Source organism: Zosterops lateralis (genome assembly GCF_965231275.1).
Source record: "Zosterops lateralis genome assembly, chromosome: 19".
In the NCBI taxonomy this organism is placed as follows: Eukaryota; Metazoa; Chordata; class Aves; order Passeriformes; family Zosteropidae; genus Zosterops; species Zosterops lateralis.
The window spans coordinates 4,403,299-4,420,103 of NC_139779.1; the positions used below are offsets into that span (position 1 = coordinate 4,403,299).

General features: G+C 61.5%; 1 protein-coding gene across 7 annotated transcripts in view; it reads left to right on the top strand.

Annotated features, from left to right (window-relative positions):
• MYO18A (myosin XVIIIA) overlaps positions 1 to 16,805 on the top strand; it is a 37,008-nt gene that overhangs the window by 2,782 nt on the left and 17,421 nt on the right. For 3 of the 7 annotated variants that reach the window (XM_083875132.1, XM_083875135.1, XM_083875137.1), the window contains exons 2-14: positions 1,911 to 2,993; positions 11,549 to 11,636; positions 11,759 to 11,868; positions 11,947 to 12,123; positions 12,226 to 12,436; positions 12,684 to 12,826; positions 13,507 to 13,607; positions 13,695 to 13,758; positions 13,868 to 14,012; positions 15,460 to 15,471; positions 15,962 to 16,138; positions 16,217 to 16,307; positions 16,396 to 16,588. In XM_083875132.1, coding sequence (XP_083731258.1) covers positions 1,986 to 2,993; positions 11,549 to 11,636; positions 11,759 to 11,868; positions 11,947 to 12,123; positions 12,226 to 12,436; positions 12,684 to 12,826; positions 13,507 to 13,607; positions 13,695 to 13,758; positions 13,868 to 14,012; positions 15,460 to 15,471; positions 15,962 to 16,138; positions 16,217 to 16,307; positions 16,396 to 16,588 — 2,520 coding nt within the window. In that variant the 5' untranslated portion in view covers positions 1,911 to 1,985. Of the gene's footprint in view, positions 1 to 1,910; positions 2,994 to 11,548; positions 11,637 to 11,758; positions 11,869 to 11,946; positions 12,124 to 12,225; positions 12,437 to 12,683; positions 12,827 to 13,506; positions 13,608 to 13,694; positions 13,759 to 13,867; positions 14,013 to 14,354; positions 14,376 to 15,459; positions 15,472 to 15,961; positions 16,139 to 16,216; positions 16,308 to 16,395; positions 16,589 to 16,805 lie in introns of all 7 variants that reach the window. The other 4 variants (XM_083875131.1, XM_083875134.1, XM_083875133.1 and 1 more) reach the window with 2 other exon arrangements.

Below are 16,805 nucleotides of genomic sequence, written 5' to 3' on the forward strand. Positions count from 1 at the left end.
GCTGCATGTGGTTCCCTCCCTGCTGTTGTCTGTGCTGAGGCCCTGGCACAGGGGAGCAGCCCCCGGGATGGCATTGGCCATGGTGCCCTTTGTAGCAGCACCTTTTGTGGGTCATGAGAAGGAGCTGTGCTGTCTCCTGGTTCAGGTCAGTGATCATCCCACATCCAGCAGTTCTGGAAGAGGAGAAAAGAAGTGGATTGTTTTCATGTTTTTGAGGCTCTGCCCTGTCCGGGTCCTGCTGTGGGTCTGGGTAAAGCCCCAGGTGCTTGCATGGCCAGAGAGGCTGCCACAGTTGTGCCCACACCACCCAGCCCCAGGGAGGGCAGAGCAGCCAGAGCCTTGGGGCTGGGTGGTGTGGGCACAACTGTGGCAGTCCCTCTGGCCATGCAAGCCTGACCTTGTCCCTCGGGCTGCTTCCCCTCACTGCCTCAGAGGTATACCCAGATCCAACCCTGTGCCGTGGCTTGCAGGGCTCTGTCTTCACCTGCCCTGTGGCCAGGCCTCTTCCGGGCATGTGTGCTCCTGGCCCAGCCCTGAGGGACACCGAGGTTCAGGGAGTTCCCTGCCATTCCTGTATGGCTTTGCCAAGGGGAAAACGGGTTTCCCTTGTCCCTCTGGGTGTGTTCAGGGGCAGTGGAGACCATGTGTCTTTGCAGGGAGATGGTCCAGGCAGTGATGGTGATGCAGTATTGATGCTGTGCTGGAGCCAAGGTGCAGCTTGGCACAGCACAGCACATCCATACACCCCAGGCAGAGCCTGCACTCCTACCCTGGGCAGCACTACCCATCCCTACAGCATCCCACACCCGTTGGAGAGCTTTAAAGCAGATGCTTCAAACGTGGGGAGCTTTCCTGTTGTCCTTTGTGCTGAGGTTAAGTTCCTGTGCAGTTTCCTGGCCTGTTATATATAGCTGTCAGCCTGTCCCACGGGCGCTGCCAGCCGCCTGCTCCACTTTGGAGTTGTTTATCCGCAGCCCAAGTGCTCGATAGAGGCTGGGGGGGGGGTGGGGGGGTACCAGTTATCCCAGGGTCAGAGGAGTCCCATAGCACCCCATGCAGGGTGAGATTGTGGGTACCCCCAGGCGCTGGGTGTCCCCAGACACTGGGTGCACATGGGGTTTTCCAGGAGGGAGCTGGGTTTTCTGCCCAGCCATGGTTTTCCCACTGGAAGCTGGGTGCTCCCCCCGCTCTGCCTGGGATGCCCGAATGAAAGAGCGACTGTTCCTGGAGGTCGCCGGCAGCGTCACGAGCCTCTACGTCGCCCTGGCTAAAATTAGACACTTATCACTGTTAGGAGGGATGTGATTTTACAGGTTCCTGTTTATTAGAGCAACCTTCGCTCCAGGCCGTGTTTCCGGCTCCTCCCTGGTGGGGACACTGCCCATGGCAGCCCCTGTGGTTTGCGGTGGCCAGAGCCAGGATGAGCAGCAGAAAGGCCTCTGTTTCCTCAACAAGGGGCTTTTGAACAGCAGGCAGGACGTTGGTGGCTGGATGGAATGGGGGGTTTTACCCTGGGGAGTGTCCCTGCTGGCAGTAACTGCTGCAAAAGCCACCGGGATATTTTCTTCCCTGCCCACCCATGCTGCTCCAAAACAGCTCCTGAGCTGCTGAGGGTCTTGCCTGCAGTCAGCCCCAGTGCCAGGCACTGCCAGGCTTCTGGACTACGTTTGGGGCAACCCTGGGGACACAGAGCCATCCCTGTTGCATCCCTGGGGCTTGGTGCCCGGCCAGGGCGAGGGCGTATTGACTGGGGCAGTCTCAGCCCTGTGGTGCTGAAGTCCCCAGGGAGGGTGGGAATACTGGAGCATGGCCCAGGGGCTGGGGTGACCAGCAGGGTGAATGGAGGAGTGGTGGGTGGGTGTTGGCCGTGCTGCTCTCTGATGGCACCCTTCCTGTCTGTCCTTCTGCAGGCGGCTGTGCTGTAACCAGCGCCCCAGCTCAGTGCCCTGCCGTGGGGGCAAGAGTGCCCCGAGCCCCCATCCACCATGTTCAACCTGATGAAGAAGGACAAAGAGAAGGATGGGGCCCGGAAGGAGAAGAAGAAGGAAAAAAAGGAGCGAATGTCAGCAGCTGAACTCAAGAGCCTGGAGGAGATGAGCATGCGCCGGGGCTTCTTCAACCTCAACCGTGCCTCCAAGCGGGACTCCAAGACCCGCCTGGAGATCTCCAACCCCATCCCCATTAAGGTGGCCAGTGGCTCTGAGCTGCACCTCACAGATATTGACTCCGACAGCAACCGGGGCAGCGTCATCTTGGACTCGGGCCACCTGAGCACGGCCAGCTCCAGCGACGATCTCAAGGCGGACGATACCAACTTCAAGGGCTCGGTGCTGCAGCGGGCAGCCAAGTTTGGCTCCTTGGCCAAGCAGAACTCCCAGGTGATTGTCAAACGCTTCTCCTTCTCCCAGAAAAGCCGGGATGAGAGCACCTCAGAGACCTCCACACCCTCTGAGCACTCGGCAGCCCCGTCCCCGCAGGTGGAGGTGCGCACGCTGGAGACCCCGCTCGACAAGCAGGGGGTTCCCCCCGGACAGCCCTGCACCCCTCCTGCCGCCTCCCTGCGTGCCAGGGTGCCGGAACTCGTCAGCAAGAAGTTCCCTGCCGAGCTGCGGCTGCCCGCCCTGGTGCCCCCCCAGCCTCCCACCCCACGGCAGCTGGAGCTGCAGAGGCGCAACACCGGCGATTTCGGCTTCTCCCTGCGCCGCACCACCATGCTGGACCGGGGCCCCGACGGGCAGGTGTACCGGCGCGTCGTGCACTTCGCTGAGCCCGGAGCCGGCACCAAAGACTTGGCCTTGGGCTTGGTGCCGGGTGACCGACTGGTGGAGATCAACGGGCGGAACGTGGAGAACAAATCCCGGGATGAGATCGTGGAGATGATCCGGCAGTCGGGGGAGACGGTGCAGCTGAAGGTGCAGCCCATCCTGGAGCTGAGCGAGCTGAGCCACTGCTGGCTGCGGGGCGGCCAGGGGACACGCCGTGCTGCCTGGGATGTGAGTAATGCCGGTCCCACTGCAGGCACTGCCGGGCCTGGGTCCTGCCAGCATCCTCACGGGGGTGTTTGGGTTGGCAGGGCCTGTGGGAAACAGCGGGTGCTGGGGCTGCTCCAGCCAGGAGCCATGCACAGGGAGGAGTGTGAGGCTGTGGCTGGGATGCAGCGGTGATGCATCAGGTCTTGTGATGCTATAGTGACACCCAGAAACATGAGGTCCTACACTTCTGGGCAGGTCCAGAGGGTTTGCAGGGTGGGCTTGAGCCCCCTTGCAGTGCTGAGCACTAGGGTCTGGATTTGCCCTTGCTTTTGTCCCTTAGTCCCACCCACTATCCCTGTGCAACAAGTCTTGCAAATCATCACTGGTGGGTTTTGCCCCCCAAGGTGCTCAGGGTGCTGTTGGGTTGGGTTTTCCTCCTGCCAGAGGGGCCGCAACAGAGCCCAGTTCTGCGTTGCTTGCAGGAAGTCTATCCCCATCTCTTTGCTGACGGAGCACAGTCCAGCTGAGAAGGGAGCTTTGCTCCTCAGTGCCAGGAAATTCCAAAGGCTACTTTGCAGAAGGACACTGCCTGCTCCGCTGCCCACGCTGGCGTCCCCCACTGGGATCCTCCCCGGGGACTGGGGCAGGCACACAGAGTGCCAGGGCCCGGGAGCTGCTGCTGGCGTGCGCAGCCCTGCGTGCGCGGCTGCTACTGCTGCTGTATAAATAGAAACTTAATGGCTGGGTGACCCACATCCCTCTTGCCTGCTGCCCAGCACTGCTGACCCTGCCGCAGGCTAAACACTGTCCTGGCCAGCCGGACACTCCAGCAGAGCCCCCCAAATCAGCATCCTGCAGAGCTGGACCCCCTCCATGGTGACAGGGGGTGCAGCAGTGTGGTGTTGTTTAGCATATAAGCTGGACTTGTTCAGTGTATTTCTAAGCCTTCCTTAGGGGGAGGAGGGTGCCTGTGCCTGCAGAGCAGATTGCCTGCACTTGGGAGAGCCACACAGTGCATGGTGAGGGCCTGTACCTGCGGGATGGTGGCTAGGATGGAGTGAGGGTGACCATGTGCTCCTCGAGCAGATGCTGGCACTGCGGGGTGGAGTCTGCGCCAAGCCAGAGCTGTGGCTTTCCCGCAGCTCCTCCCCGGAGCCCTGCAGGCATCACCGGGCAGTGCTGCCTGGATAACCCCTAGTGGGATAACCCTGTGTGGACACGGGGCACGGCTGTCACCGTGTCGCAGCACCTTGGCACGGAGGCAGGTGTGTGTTGGATGTCAGCACACACAGAGCCAGCGAGGTGCTTGTGCCTTCCAGGAGCGCCAGGCTGGGCTGGGAAGGGGGAGAGGAGATGCCAGTGCCCTTGGGGCTGCATGGGAGAGGCTGCAACGTGCAGCCTTGTGCCAGAACATGGTGTGGTTTGACGGCATCAGCCGGTGGGAGCTGGCCAGAGGGATGGCAGTGACTGTGTTGTGGGGTTGCCACTGCAGCACAAGCACCTCCCTGCACAGGATGCCTCCTCCTCCTGCATGGTGCACCAGAGTGACACACTGTGCCTTTGCTGCTGATAGGGAGCCCAGACTGGGGTGCTGGGTGCAGTTGGGAGTCCCTCACACAAGGTGCTGGCACACAGGGAGGCCCAGCTCTCCCCCAGGCCCCACTAAGCTCCCTGGAATGTTTCTGGTCCTAATTTAAATAAAAATGATCCTTTTTGAAACAGGAAATTATAGACATATTTTGGGCTGTTGCTCTGGAAGCCCCTCCCTGGCTGGAGAGGGATGGTGCTGGGCTCTCTATGCACCATGGGGGGTTTAACCCTCTCACTGGGTCTGTGCTGAGTCACCCTTGTCCCCACAGACCCAGCTGGGCAGTGCAGCTCCCTCTGGGTCTTGGGGTGTTGTCAGTGCTGTGGGGTGACAGGGGCCAGCTGGTTGCACAATGTGGCCAGGCATTAGGGTTGGGGTGAAACCTTCTCCGTGTCCCAGCCTTGCTCCCAGTGTGGGGCAGCAGGGCTGGCTCTGCTCCACACTTGTATTTATTTATTTACCAGTGAAATTCCTCAGGCGTGCGCCGGCCCTGCAGAAATATTCCAAAAACGCCTCTGACCACTCCAGTGCTTCAGCAGGGCCACAAGTATCTGGTGACTGTGCTGGCCAACCTTGTCCTCGGGCACCCAGGTCCCTACAGGTCGCTGTCCCCAGGGTGCAAGGCCACTGTGCCATGGCACGGCTGGGTTCCCCATGTCCCACCAGGGTGGGAGTGTGGGACTCTCATCATGTCAGAGGCACTTTTATAATTTTTCCATGCTTGGGAAGTTCTTGGTTTGGCTCTTTTTCTGCTCTCACTGAAGGGTTGGTGCTGCTGCAGTGTGCCAGTGTGAGGAGGTCCTGGGAGGGGGATTGTATCCAGTGGGCTCAGCCATGGGCCAGTGTGTGTCTGCTGAATTTCCTGGGTTAAGAATGAGAGAAAGATACTGGCCAGGCAGAAATGCTGCTGTCACCAAACAGCTGGGCTGGGCATCCCAGTGGAGGTCGCTGCCTGCCTGTGCTGCCTGGGGACACCCGTGTCACTGCAGACACTCTCTGCTGTGTTATGCCAGCCCTGCCGAGGGTGTTTGATGTGGCCTGTCCCTTGTGCAGTGGGGTGTGCCAGGCTGGGACCCCCTGCTTCCTCTGGGAATGTTTTTTTTGCTCAAGGCACATCTGTCTCCCTTGAGTTGGGCAGGGACCTGCTCAGCTGCCAGCTGGGGTCCCAGTGTGCCATGCCTGTGTCACCGCTGCTCCTCCATGCCACCAGCATGCCTGGCTCCAATTCCTCCCAGCAGCCCCCACATGAGGAGGCTCCTGACCCCCAGCCCTTGTCCACTGCCCCATTCCCGCTATTTCCAGTGAGACCTTAGACTTCCAGAGGCAGCTTTGCCATGAAAACATCTTTACCACGGGCTGCTGGAGTGCTATCTGTCCCCGAGAACATTTTGGAGGGATCTCATGTTCATGGCAAAGCCAGAGGAGGAGCAGGAAGTGTCAGGGTCCCACCGCCTGGCACAACACCAGGCCACCCCGGCGTGTGGATTGTGCAACCCCATCCTTCTGAGGCACAGAGCCCTCCCTGGCTCCCCTCGAGCTGTGCTTGGCTTGGAGGTGTCTTTCCCCGTGGCTCCGGGCGGGCTGTGGATGGAGGCCGGGCAGTTCCCCCGCGGCAGAGCCCACATCACTTCCTCTGGCAGTGGCGGCGGTGACGGTGCTGCTGGTGGCGAGGCCCCACTGCCCGCCCCACTGTCCCCCCCCCAGCTCTCCCTCCGGCTGCTGCTGCGCCGGCGGGGCCCTCGCATTCCTGGGCTATTTTTAGGGTGGCCCTATCAGCCCAGCTGTCCCCTCTGCCGCCGGCTGCCGCCCCACTAGTGCCTCTCCCGTGCGGTGCCGCGCTCGCCCCAGCGGAAACCCTTCTCCTGGCTCCCTCTGGTAAGGTGGGGACCCCCAGCGTGGCCAGCACAGCTTGGGGGAGCACCAGGGGGTCTGTGGGAGACAGTCCTGCTGCTAGGATCAGGGATTGTGAGGCTGAACCCACCCCTGGGGCACTTTGGGGTTGTTTGTTGTGGGGGCCTCATGGCCGGTGCTCTCTGGAGATTCTTTGTGGCAGTGCCAGGCTGCTCGGAGGTGGGAGCGCTGTGGACAGAGGGTTTGGGGGTTCGGACCCACAGGTGGGTTCATCTCCAGACCCCCATGCTCAGCCTGTGCTCCAGGCACTGGTATTTGACACCATTTGGGGGACAGGGGACCCCTCAGGGATGTACTCCCAGACTGCTGGGTTGCTTTGGTGGCCAGGTGCTCCCCTGTGCCACGCCTGGCCCTGAGAGGGGCTTCTCCCCAGTGGCCCCAGGCACAACCTGGGGTTGGAGAGTGGGTGCCATCCAGGGCAGCAGGTCCCACCAGAGCTGCTGGCACGGGGTCAGGCTCAGAATAAACCCAGGCTGTCAGGGCAAGCAAGGAGCTGGGGCAGAAAATATCCCTTCCCTCACCCTGGCATTTGCTTACCACAGCAGCCTGGCCCGCTTGAGGGAGCGGAGCCACAGTCCTGCAGCCTGACTAAAGGGGTTTTTTTACACAGTGAGTTTTGCTGTGTCTCAGACTGGTCACCTGTCTGTCCCCAGAGCCCCTTATGTGGGCACTGTTTGTATGCTGAGCCGGTCCAGGTGGGCTCAGACCCCCATTTCTGAGGATCCCAGGTGGGGAAGGGCTGGTTCCTGTACCGTGTGCTGTGGTTTGGCATTCTGTGTGCTGTCCCCAGTCCATCTCACCTCTCCCTCTCTCCCCAGCCAGGGCTGCGGCTCCATGAGACATCACCATGGCGTTCTCATCCCGGTTTGCATTCTGGGAGCAGAAGGGAAGTCTCTCTTGCATGTTTGCCTGCGCCCCACGTTTGGGTCACGCTGCTGACCAGCTCCCCTAGTTTGCCCAGTGCTGGCACCATGTTTGGAGCAGCATTCGTGGCCTCACTGTGCTGCAGTGACAGGGGCTGTGCTGGGAGTTTGGCCAGGGCTGGGGTCACCAACATAGCCATGCATGTGATCACTAACACCATCACTAACGGCTTTGCAAGTGTCTGGTGCAGCCCCTAACACAGTGTGAGCCACCCCAGTGCCACCTGCCACCCAGGAGCTGCTGTGTCATGGCAAGTTGGGGTGTGTTGCCCACAGGATGCACCACACACTGCCACTGCAGTATCAGAGCTGAGTCCTTGCAGTCACAGACACAGCTCAGGGCAGGGTTTGGCTGCCCACCCCCCCCAGAGGCCCCTGGTTTCCCCGGGTCAGCAGGGTTCTGGCATGTCCCACGTGCGGCTGCTGCAGAGATTAGCTGGTGACACTTTAAACGTGCTGTGACACCAGGGAGGGGTGACGTGTAGAATGACAGAACCCTGCAGGAGGGGTGGTGGGACTCTGAACCACCTCCCTCACTGGCTGCACATCATGAGAGGGCCCAGGCCAGGCGGGCAGAGCACGTTCCTCTCCCACCTTTGGGGTTTGCCATAACTAGGGTGCATCTCTGTGCTTCACTCCTGATTTTTTGGCTGATGGGAAGCCTGGAAGGACACATGTCCTTGTCCCTGCAGTGGGCTGCAAATTAGGGCTGGCATGGAGTGATGGTCCCAGGGGGCTTTCCAGGAGCAAAGCCCCACAGTGGGTTGAAACATGCTCCTCTTGTTTGTCTGACCCTCAGGTCAAGGACGAGGACAAATCTTTAGCTGTGAAAAGACCCGTGAAGGAGGACGGGGCTGTAAGTGTCACAGGGCACGGGCAGGGTGGAGCTTTTGGGGATGGGGCTTGTCCTTGGTGGGAACAGCCCCTGTGACAGGGCCTGGGGACACCGTACAGGGTCATGGGCTTAGTGATGCCCTGAGCACTGAGTTTTATGTCCATGCTGGCAGCCTGAGGGTTGAATGGTCACTGTTTGTGGGGCAGGGAGGTCACCACTGCTCCCTGCCCCGGGATCCGTTATGGGGCTGTAGGTTGGTAGGGAAGCATGCTGTGTTCCCAGTGCTGGAGTCTGTCCAGGAACTGTGCCCCATGGCAGGGCAGAGCCCTGGGCACCACCAAAGCCCAAACAGCAGTGGAGGCTGGACCTCCACTCACACCAGTGTCGTTGTGGCTGCAGTCAGAGAGCCCGAAGGACGCAGCACCTGCACTCCCGAAAGCTGAGGCCCCGAAAGCTGAGCCCCCAAAACCTGAACCTGTGAAGAGCCCTGAACCTGCAAAGAGCCCCGAGCCACCTCCTGGGAGAGGGAAGAGCCCAGAGCCAGTGATGAACGGGGCAGCTGTGAATGGGCTGGAGGGCCCAGCCGCTGAGGCACAGGGAGATGACGGCCAGGGGCTCTCCCGCCGCAAGGTGGTCCGGGTGGTGCGCAAGGTGGTCCGCAAAGTTCTGCCAGGGGAGGACGCTGGCAGTGCCAAGGAGCCAGGCCGAGATGCCAAATCTCCTGAGCCAGTGCCACCCCCAAGGAAGGAGGAAACAGGCCGTACTGGTGTCCCGGCTCCCCCAGCCCCGCCACCTCCCCCCACCGTGGTGCCTTCAGCCCCCGCCAAGCCGGAACCCAAGGATGAGATATCAGAGGGGCTCAAATCCCTCATGGCAAAGGGCAAAACCAAGGAGCACCGGCCACGGCCCCGGCCCGGGGACAGGCAGGAGAAGCCCCGTGAGCCGGCCAGTGGGGACGCACAGCCGTCCCCGTCCCCAGGCGCTGGAGCCAAACCTGAGCCACCGGTGCAGCCTTCGGGAGGAAAAGCGGAGCCAGCAAAGGTCTCTGCTCTGAAACCCACGGCCCTGGAAAGGCACAAGGTACCAGCATGTGCACAGCAAGGGATGCTCTGACCCGGCGGCGGGTTGTGCCCCCAGTGCAGCATGGTGTGAGCTCACCTGCATGGTTTGCAGTGGTTTTGAGATGTGTAGTGTGGGTGGGAGTCACTTTTTTGGGGCAGTCGTGTGTGCTGTGGCCACTCCATCATGCTGCCCCTTGTCTCCCCTCCATTTCATGTGGAGAAGAAGCTGCAGACCAGTGAGAAGCGGCAGACCCCTGTGAAAAATGCCCCGGCTACCCCCCAGCAGGTGTGTAGGTGTGTAGGTCCCTGGACACTGTGGGTACATACTGGTACCCAGTTGTGCCTTCACCTTGGGACCTGCCCTAAGCACTGATGGGCTGCAGGGCTGGGAAAGCCTTCGCAATGGCCCTGCTGGTGCACACATGCCAGGGCTGTGAGGGCTGTGGGGCAGCTGGCCTGGAGCTAATGGTGCTCTGCCTCCAGGCTGCCCCTGGCCCTGCTTCCCCTGGCCCCACGTCCCCGCTGAGCCCATCTGAGGAGGCGCAGCTCCGGCTGGAGAGGATCTTCACCACTTCTGTAACTCCAGAGGTGTTGGTGCTTGCGTGTCGCCTTCCCAGGGATGGGGAGGCATGGGCATTGTGTGGCTACACAGGACGCGCTGTGTGCTCTGCACACGGTGACTGTTCACCTGTGTCTGGCTGCCAACCCTGTGGTCCATCTCTGGGTAACACTGGCAGCAGGGAATGGATGACCAGGGCTGTTGGTGGGTTTGGGGATCATTGCCCAGACCAGCGTGCTGGGGATGGGGAACTGCTGGCATCCCCGTAGGGGCCCAGGCACACTGTCGTGGCTGGGGTGGATGATGTCCTGGTGGTGCTGCGTCCATGCTGGGGCAATGTGGCTTGTCAGGGTGCTGCTTCTGCTCTCTGCCTCTCACTCCCTCTCTTCTTTCTCTCCTCCTTCCTTGCTGCCGTTAGCTGGACCCTGCCGCCTCCACCTCAGCACCCAGCCAGGTACTGTACCCCCGTCCTCAGGAGCCCTCTGCCTCCATCAGCGACCCCCCGCCATCCTCTGTCTGCCGCTGGGCTGGCGTCTGCGCCCGCGCCTCCTGCTGGAGTGTAAGGCTTTCCCCATCCCACCCTGCTCCCTGGGCTGCCATGGGGCCCACAGGTGCCAGGGCAGCCAGGGCTGGGTGCCTCTCCCCTCCCCAGCGAGGTCATGACGGGAAGCCAGGCATCTCAGGAGGCTACCTTCAGTGGAAGTGGCACAGCTAGGGCGGGCAGGGGTGTGGAGCAGGGTGTGAAGGGGCAGAATGCTGGCACAGGCAGGATGCATGATTCGTGCTGAAGCAGCTGTGGCACATGGTACTGGCAGAGCTCAGAGAGGGGTCAGTGCAGTGGCCCTCCCACCCCAGCCCCAGGGCTTTGGCAGCATGGCCTCATGGCCAGTGTCCTTCCCAGCTCTGTATCTGTCCAGCACTGCACTGGACTCGCCACCCTGCTGTCCACAGTGGTGGCCATGCCATGAGGACTGCCCACAGGGTTTGGCACAGCTTTAGCCCCGCTCGCTCCCCCTCGCCTCTTTCTGTGCTGTGTGCGGGGCAGGGCTGAGCCCTTCTCGCCTTCACCGCCGTCTCTCGGCCTCGCCAGGGTCCAGCGGACGATGCGCCGGCAGCTCCCCTTGGCCCCGTCCCTGCTGCAGCTCAGGTTTGGCTTTGGGGCTCGTCCTGCTCTCCTTGTGCCAGGGACATCCCTGCTGTGCTGGCTACCAGCCTGGCATTTCCCATGTCAGAGTCCTGTGCCATCTCCTGTGTGCCTCCGTTATGTGCCTCCTGTGTCCCTACAGCATGTCCCTGCAGCATGTCCCATGTCTCCATAGCATGTCTGGTGTCCCTACATCCTGACACGTGGCTGATGTGGGTGCCTGCTCTCCAGGCTGTGGTTTGAGAGCTTGGCCCCTCCAGGTTCACCTGAGGTGGCCGTGGTGAATGTGCCTGTGGGTCACTGTGTCTTTATGTCTGCCCCAAGCTGTGGCAGGGCCCTGGTGGTCTCTGCAGCCCTGTGCCCACGAGGGTCCCCACCGGGCAAACTGGGGACATGTCCTGGGAGGGTTTGTGCCTTGTGCAGGTGGCCTGACTGTCCAGAACGTGGTCCTGTGGCAAGTCAGCCCTGCTCTCTCCAGCCCCAGGGACGAGGGGAGGGGGTGAGACAGGGCAGAAGGCAAGTGACCGCAACCTCTCCACATCTGCTGTCCCACAGGCCAAGACAGAGGAGCAGATAGCAGCCGAGGAGGCCTGGTACGAGACCGAGAAGGTGTGGCTGGTGCACAGGGATGGCTTCTCCTTGGGTGAGCCAGGGGCACTGCTGGGACCCCATCCTTCCTGTGGCACAGCAAGCCCCCCTGACCCCACTGTGGCGTCCCTGGGGGCTGCCAGCACGCCCCCTCTGAGCGCCCTGTGCCCCTCACAGGCAGCCAGCTGCGGCCAGAGGCGGGCAGTCCCCTGCCCGAGGGCAAAGTGAAGGTGAAACTGGACCACGATGGAGCCGTCTTGGAGGTGGAGGAGGATGATGTGGAGAAGGTAGGGCTGCGGGGCGGGGGCTGGCAGGGCAGACCCCCGTTCCCCGCCTGACCCACCCCACTTCAACCTCTCTGCCAGGCAAACCCCCCGTCCTGTGACCGTGTGGAGGACCTCGCCAGCCTCCTCTACCTCAACGAGTCCAGCACGCTGCACACGCTGCGCCAGCGCTACGGCGGCAACCTCCTGCACACTTACGCCGGGCCCACCATGGTCATCATCAACCCGCTGAGCTCCCCCTCCATGTACTCTGAGAAGGTGACGCTGCTGCGGGGTGACACTGGAAGGGACAAGCAGCTGGCACCGCGCAGAGGGGGCGGTGGGGGTGGCAGAGCGCTGACCCTTCCCTGTCCCCATCAGGTCATGCACATGTTCAAGGGGTGCCGCAGGGAGGATGCGTCCCCGCACATCTACGCAGTGGCGCAGGCAGCGTACCGCAGCATGCTGATGAGCCGCCAGGACCAGGCCATCGTCCTGCTGGGCGCCAGCGGCAGCGGCAAAACCACCAACTGCCAGCACCTGGTGCAGTACCTTGCCACCATCGCCGGCAGCACCGGCAAGGTCTTCTCCGGTGAGTCCCTTGGTGGGTGTGTGGGGGCCCTCTGTCCTGCCTGCACGCGCCCCTTGCTTTGTGGTCACAGCCCCACACATGTGTGGACATGTCACCCCCACGCACCAAACGGGCTGTCACTGTGTCACGCTGGTGCCTCTGTTGTGCTCCTGGGGGCTGCTGTGCTGCAAGGAAACAGCAGCACCTGCCAGCTCTGGCCCCCTGCCCATTGCACAGCCCCTGCACTGCCCCGCTTCTCTTCCCGCAGTGGAGAAGTGGCAGGCTCTCTACACCATCCTGGAGGCTTTTGGCAATAGCAGCACCGGCATGAACGGCAACGCCACTCGCTTCTCCCAGATCATCTCTCTGGATTTTGACCAGGCTGGGCAGGTGGCATCTGCCTCTGTACAGGTGAGGAGACCAGGGTGGCTCCTCCAGCATGGGAGCTGGTCCATCCTTACCAGTGTGGGTCCCTGTGGTGCAGGAGCCAGTCCATCCTCACAGGAGTGTTGTCCAGAGAACTGTAACTGCCCCATCCCCTGTGGCAGTGTTCAAGGCCAGGTTGGATAGGGCTTGGAGCAGCCTAGGATAGGGGAAAGTGTCCTTGCCCGTGGCAGGGGTTTGGAACTCGTTGATCTTTCAGGTCCCTTCTAATCCAAACCGTTCCATGATACTCCTGGTGTTTCCTACACTGCAAGCTCTGCTGCAGATCCTCAGCCATGCTTGCAGCACTCAACAGCCTGGCATCCTGCTCTCATCCTTGTTCACACCCACATCAGATGGGCTGCCTGTCCTTGCTGAGTTAGTCCCAAAATCAAAGGATGTGTCTTCAGACGCCTTCCTGCTGTGTTAACAGCAGAGCCCTTAAAATCCAGGAGACATACTCCATGCTCTTGTAGTAGCATTCACCAGGGAGAGATGCTTATGGGCTGCTTGGGTGATGTTTGCATTCACATGGTGCCCTGCATTGGAAGGGAAACCCTCACAACTCCATGGGGACCCTGGGCAGGCAGCAAGGATGAGGCTGGGATGGGCTGGGGAGGTCTCTGTGGGCACTTGGGGACAGTTCTCAACTGTCCCATCTCTGCCAGACGCTGCTGCTGGAGAAGCTGCGTGTGGCCCGGCGCCCGGCCAACGAGGCCACCTTCAATGTCTTCTACTACCTGCTGGCCTGCTCTGACAGCACCCTGAGGTGAGCTGGGGGGGAGGGCATGGCCTCTATTGTGTGGGGATCTCTGGGACCTCCCTCATGGGGCAATCGTGGTGTTTATCCCTGCAGGACTGAGCTTCACTTCAACCACCTGGCAGAGAACAATGTCTTCGGCATCGTGCCCCCATCCAAGGTTGTTGCTGTGGGGGGCTGTAGGGGAAGATGAGGGTCTCTGGCCCATTTGAGTGCAGGGGGAGGCAGAGCTGGGCTCCCAGACCAATGGCTCCTGTTGTTTTCCACAGCCGGATGAAAAGCAGAAGGCAGCCCAGCAGTTCAGCAAGCTCCTGGCAGCCATGAAGGTGATGGGCATCTCAGGAGATGAACAGAAAGCTTTCTGGCTCATCCTGGGGGCCATTTACCACCTGGGAGCTGCCGGGGCAACCAAAGGTAACAAGCTGGGAGCCATTAATGAGGGGAGATTTGAGACTGATGGATGTGAGGGGTTCCAGAGGCACCTTGCAAACAGCCTGCAGTGCAGCCAAGCCCTGGGGGAGAGGGTGGGAGGCTGTGTCAGCTGAGGGACCGTGCCCTGCCACCTTGAGTGCTCTAGGGCACCCAGCTTTGTCCCCATGGTTGGGGTGGTCTCATTAACTGGTGGGAATTGAAGATGCCCAGACCCTGGGCTGTCCCCTGCCAGCTTGGAGGAGTGGGGGTCTGGGTGGGGCTGAGGCAGTCGGGGAGGTGTTCCCCATTCCCAGTTTAACACCTTTCCCTCCATCCTTCTCACAGACCCACTGGCAGATGGAGCTGGTAATGGGAGTGGGGAGGGCTCTGCTCTGGGGGGTGCCACGCGATGCTGATTTGGGGGGCTGAAATGGGGGCTTGGGATGCTGCTGGTGTGCTGGGTCCTGGCAGCCCCAAATTTGTCTGCTGCTCGTGAGAAGTCCCAACCCAGTCCTATCAGCACCATTGGTGATGTGGGGCAGGGCTGCCCTGGCACACAGGGCTCAACATGGGTGCGAGTCTCCCACAGCACCAGCTTTGCTCTCCATTCCTGGCAAATTTGGCTTTGGGGGCTGCTCTTCTCCCTCTGTAGCTTTCTCTTTCTGCCTGTTGTGCTGGAAGCCCCTGTGGTGCTGCACGCTGGTGGGAGAGCTGGGCATGTCACCCCAAGAATGGGCAACTGGAGCTGTGTCCTGGTTTAAGGCAAATTTGGCTGGTGGCTGCACCTGGGGAATTTGCAGCCCTGGGGTAAAAAATGATTTGGGGATGAAGAGGAAGAGACCAGAGGGGTCTGGATGCACACTGGGGTGCAGAGCTGGCCTGTGGGGTGTTCTTGGGGTGCAGTGCTGGCTCATGGAGTGTTCTCAGGGCACTAGAGGGCAGCAGGACCCTGCTGCAGCCACCACAGTGGGATGCTCAGGCAACTCCAGAGCCTCTCCGTGGGAGCCTGCTGGGGGAGAACCTCAGACCCTGCTGTGGGGCTGGGGGGGGGGAGGGGGGGGGCATTGCTGCATCCTGCTTGGGGTGGGCATCCCACCCCCAGGTCTGTGCTGCTGCTGCTGAAGCCTCCCCTGTGGCTCATGGACACTGGGAGTGCTCAGAGTTGCACCAGCCCCACAATTTCCTTGGCCCCGGGCTGGATCCAGAAGTGGCTCCCCATGCACTGGGGCAGAGCTGAGCTGCTCCCCAGCGGTGCCCGTGGTGCGGGGGGCTCAAAGGGAAGGGACCCACACGCCGGTCACGGTTTGTCACTGCAGTGGTGCCTGGGCAAGGGGGCAGGCATGGCATGTGCAGCGGTGTGGTGGCAGGAGGGCGTCCCTGTGCCGTGGCGTGCCGTTGTTTCTAACCCCTGTCTCTGTTCGCATGGTGCATGCTGCCCTTTGCAATGCAGACGCCGACGAAGGTAAAGTCCCGTTCTCCGCTCGTGTCTCTGGCTTCCCCCTCCCCTGTGCCACCCTCATCCCACTTCCATGTCCCTGTGTGTCATCGCTTCCGTGTCCCTGTGTGTCACCGTTAACCAGCTCACACCACCCCCAGCCTCCCTGTCTCTGTGTCTGGCTGTGTTGTGGCTGTGTCACCAAGCAGGGATGTGTCCCCGTGTCGGGGTGGCTCAGAGCCTCAGAGGTCCCTGGGTAGTGGTGGCAAGGGGTCCGTGCTCCACACCAGTGTGGCTCCAGGCTCAGCCCTGCAGCGGCACAAAGCCATTCACCCTTATCTCCTCTTAGACCCCAAATCTTCTGTGTCTCCACAAACCCCAAAACATGTGCTCCCACTCTGCCCGTCACCCCCAACCTACTATGTGGGTCCCTAAGATCACTTCAGGCCTGTTTGGAAACACTCCCCATTTTTGGGGGTGCCCTGCCTGGCCCTGAAGCCCCTTCTCCACCCTTCAGCTGGGAGGAAGCAGTTTGCACGGCACGAGTGGGCTCAGAAAGCCGCCTACCTGCTGGGCTGCAGCCTGGAGGAGCTCTCCTCTGCCATCTTCAAGCACCAGCCCAAGGGCACCCTGCAGCGCTCCACCTCCTTCCGGCAGGGCCCCGATGAGTCTCCCCTGGGGGACAGTGGCACAGGTAGGGTGAGGTATGGGGGGCACAGTGGATGGCCCTGGGGGATGCCAGGCTGGGGACACTCAGGTTTCCTTTGGCCAGGTCCCAAGCTGACAGCGCTGGAGTGCCTGGAGGGCATGGCAGCTGGCTTGTACTCCGAGCTCTTCACACTCCTCATCTCCCTCCTCAACAGGTACGTGCTGGGGGGGCCAGCGGGAGAGCAGGGAGTGATGCCTGGCAGCACCCACTGACCCCACTGTGTCCTTTTGTGCTCCCCCCAGGGCACTGAAGTCGAGCCAGCACTCGGTGTGCTCTGTGACAGTGGTGGACACCCCTGGGGCACAGAACCCTGAGCTGGCAGGGCAAAGCCGGGGGGCCACCTTCGAGGAGCTCTGCCACAACTACGCCCAGGAGCGCCTGCAGCAGCTCTTCCACCAGCGCACCTTTGCCCGCGAGCTGGAGCGGTACAAGGAGGTACCAGGGGCCCCCAGGGCTGCCATTGCCTCCTCCACTCCTCCCCTCCCATACTCACATGGACATCTCCTACATGTTCCCCCCTGATCTCTTACCCCATGGTCACTCTGGGCTATCCCAACTAAAGCAGCTCTGACACGATGTTGAGCGCCCAGGGCTTTTCCCAGGGCTCCTGTGCTGGCTGTGCAGCACAGCACAGGAGGGCTGGGCTGGGAGG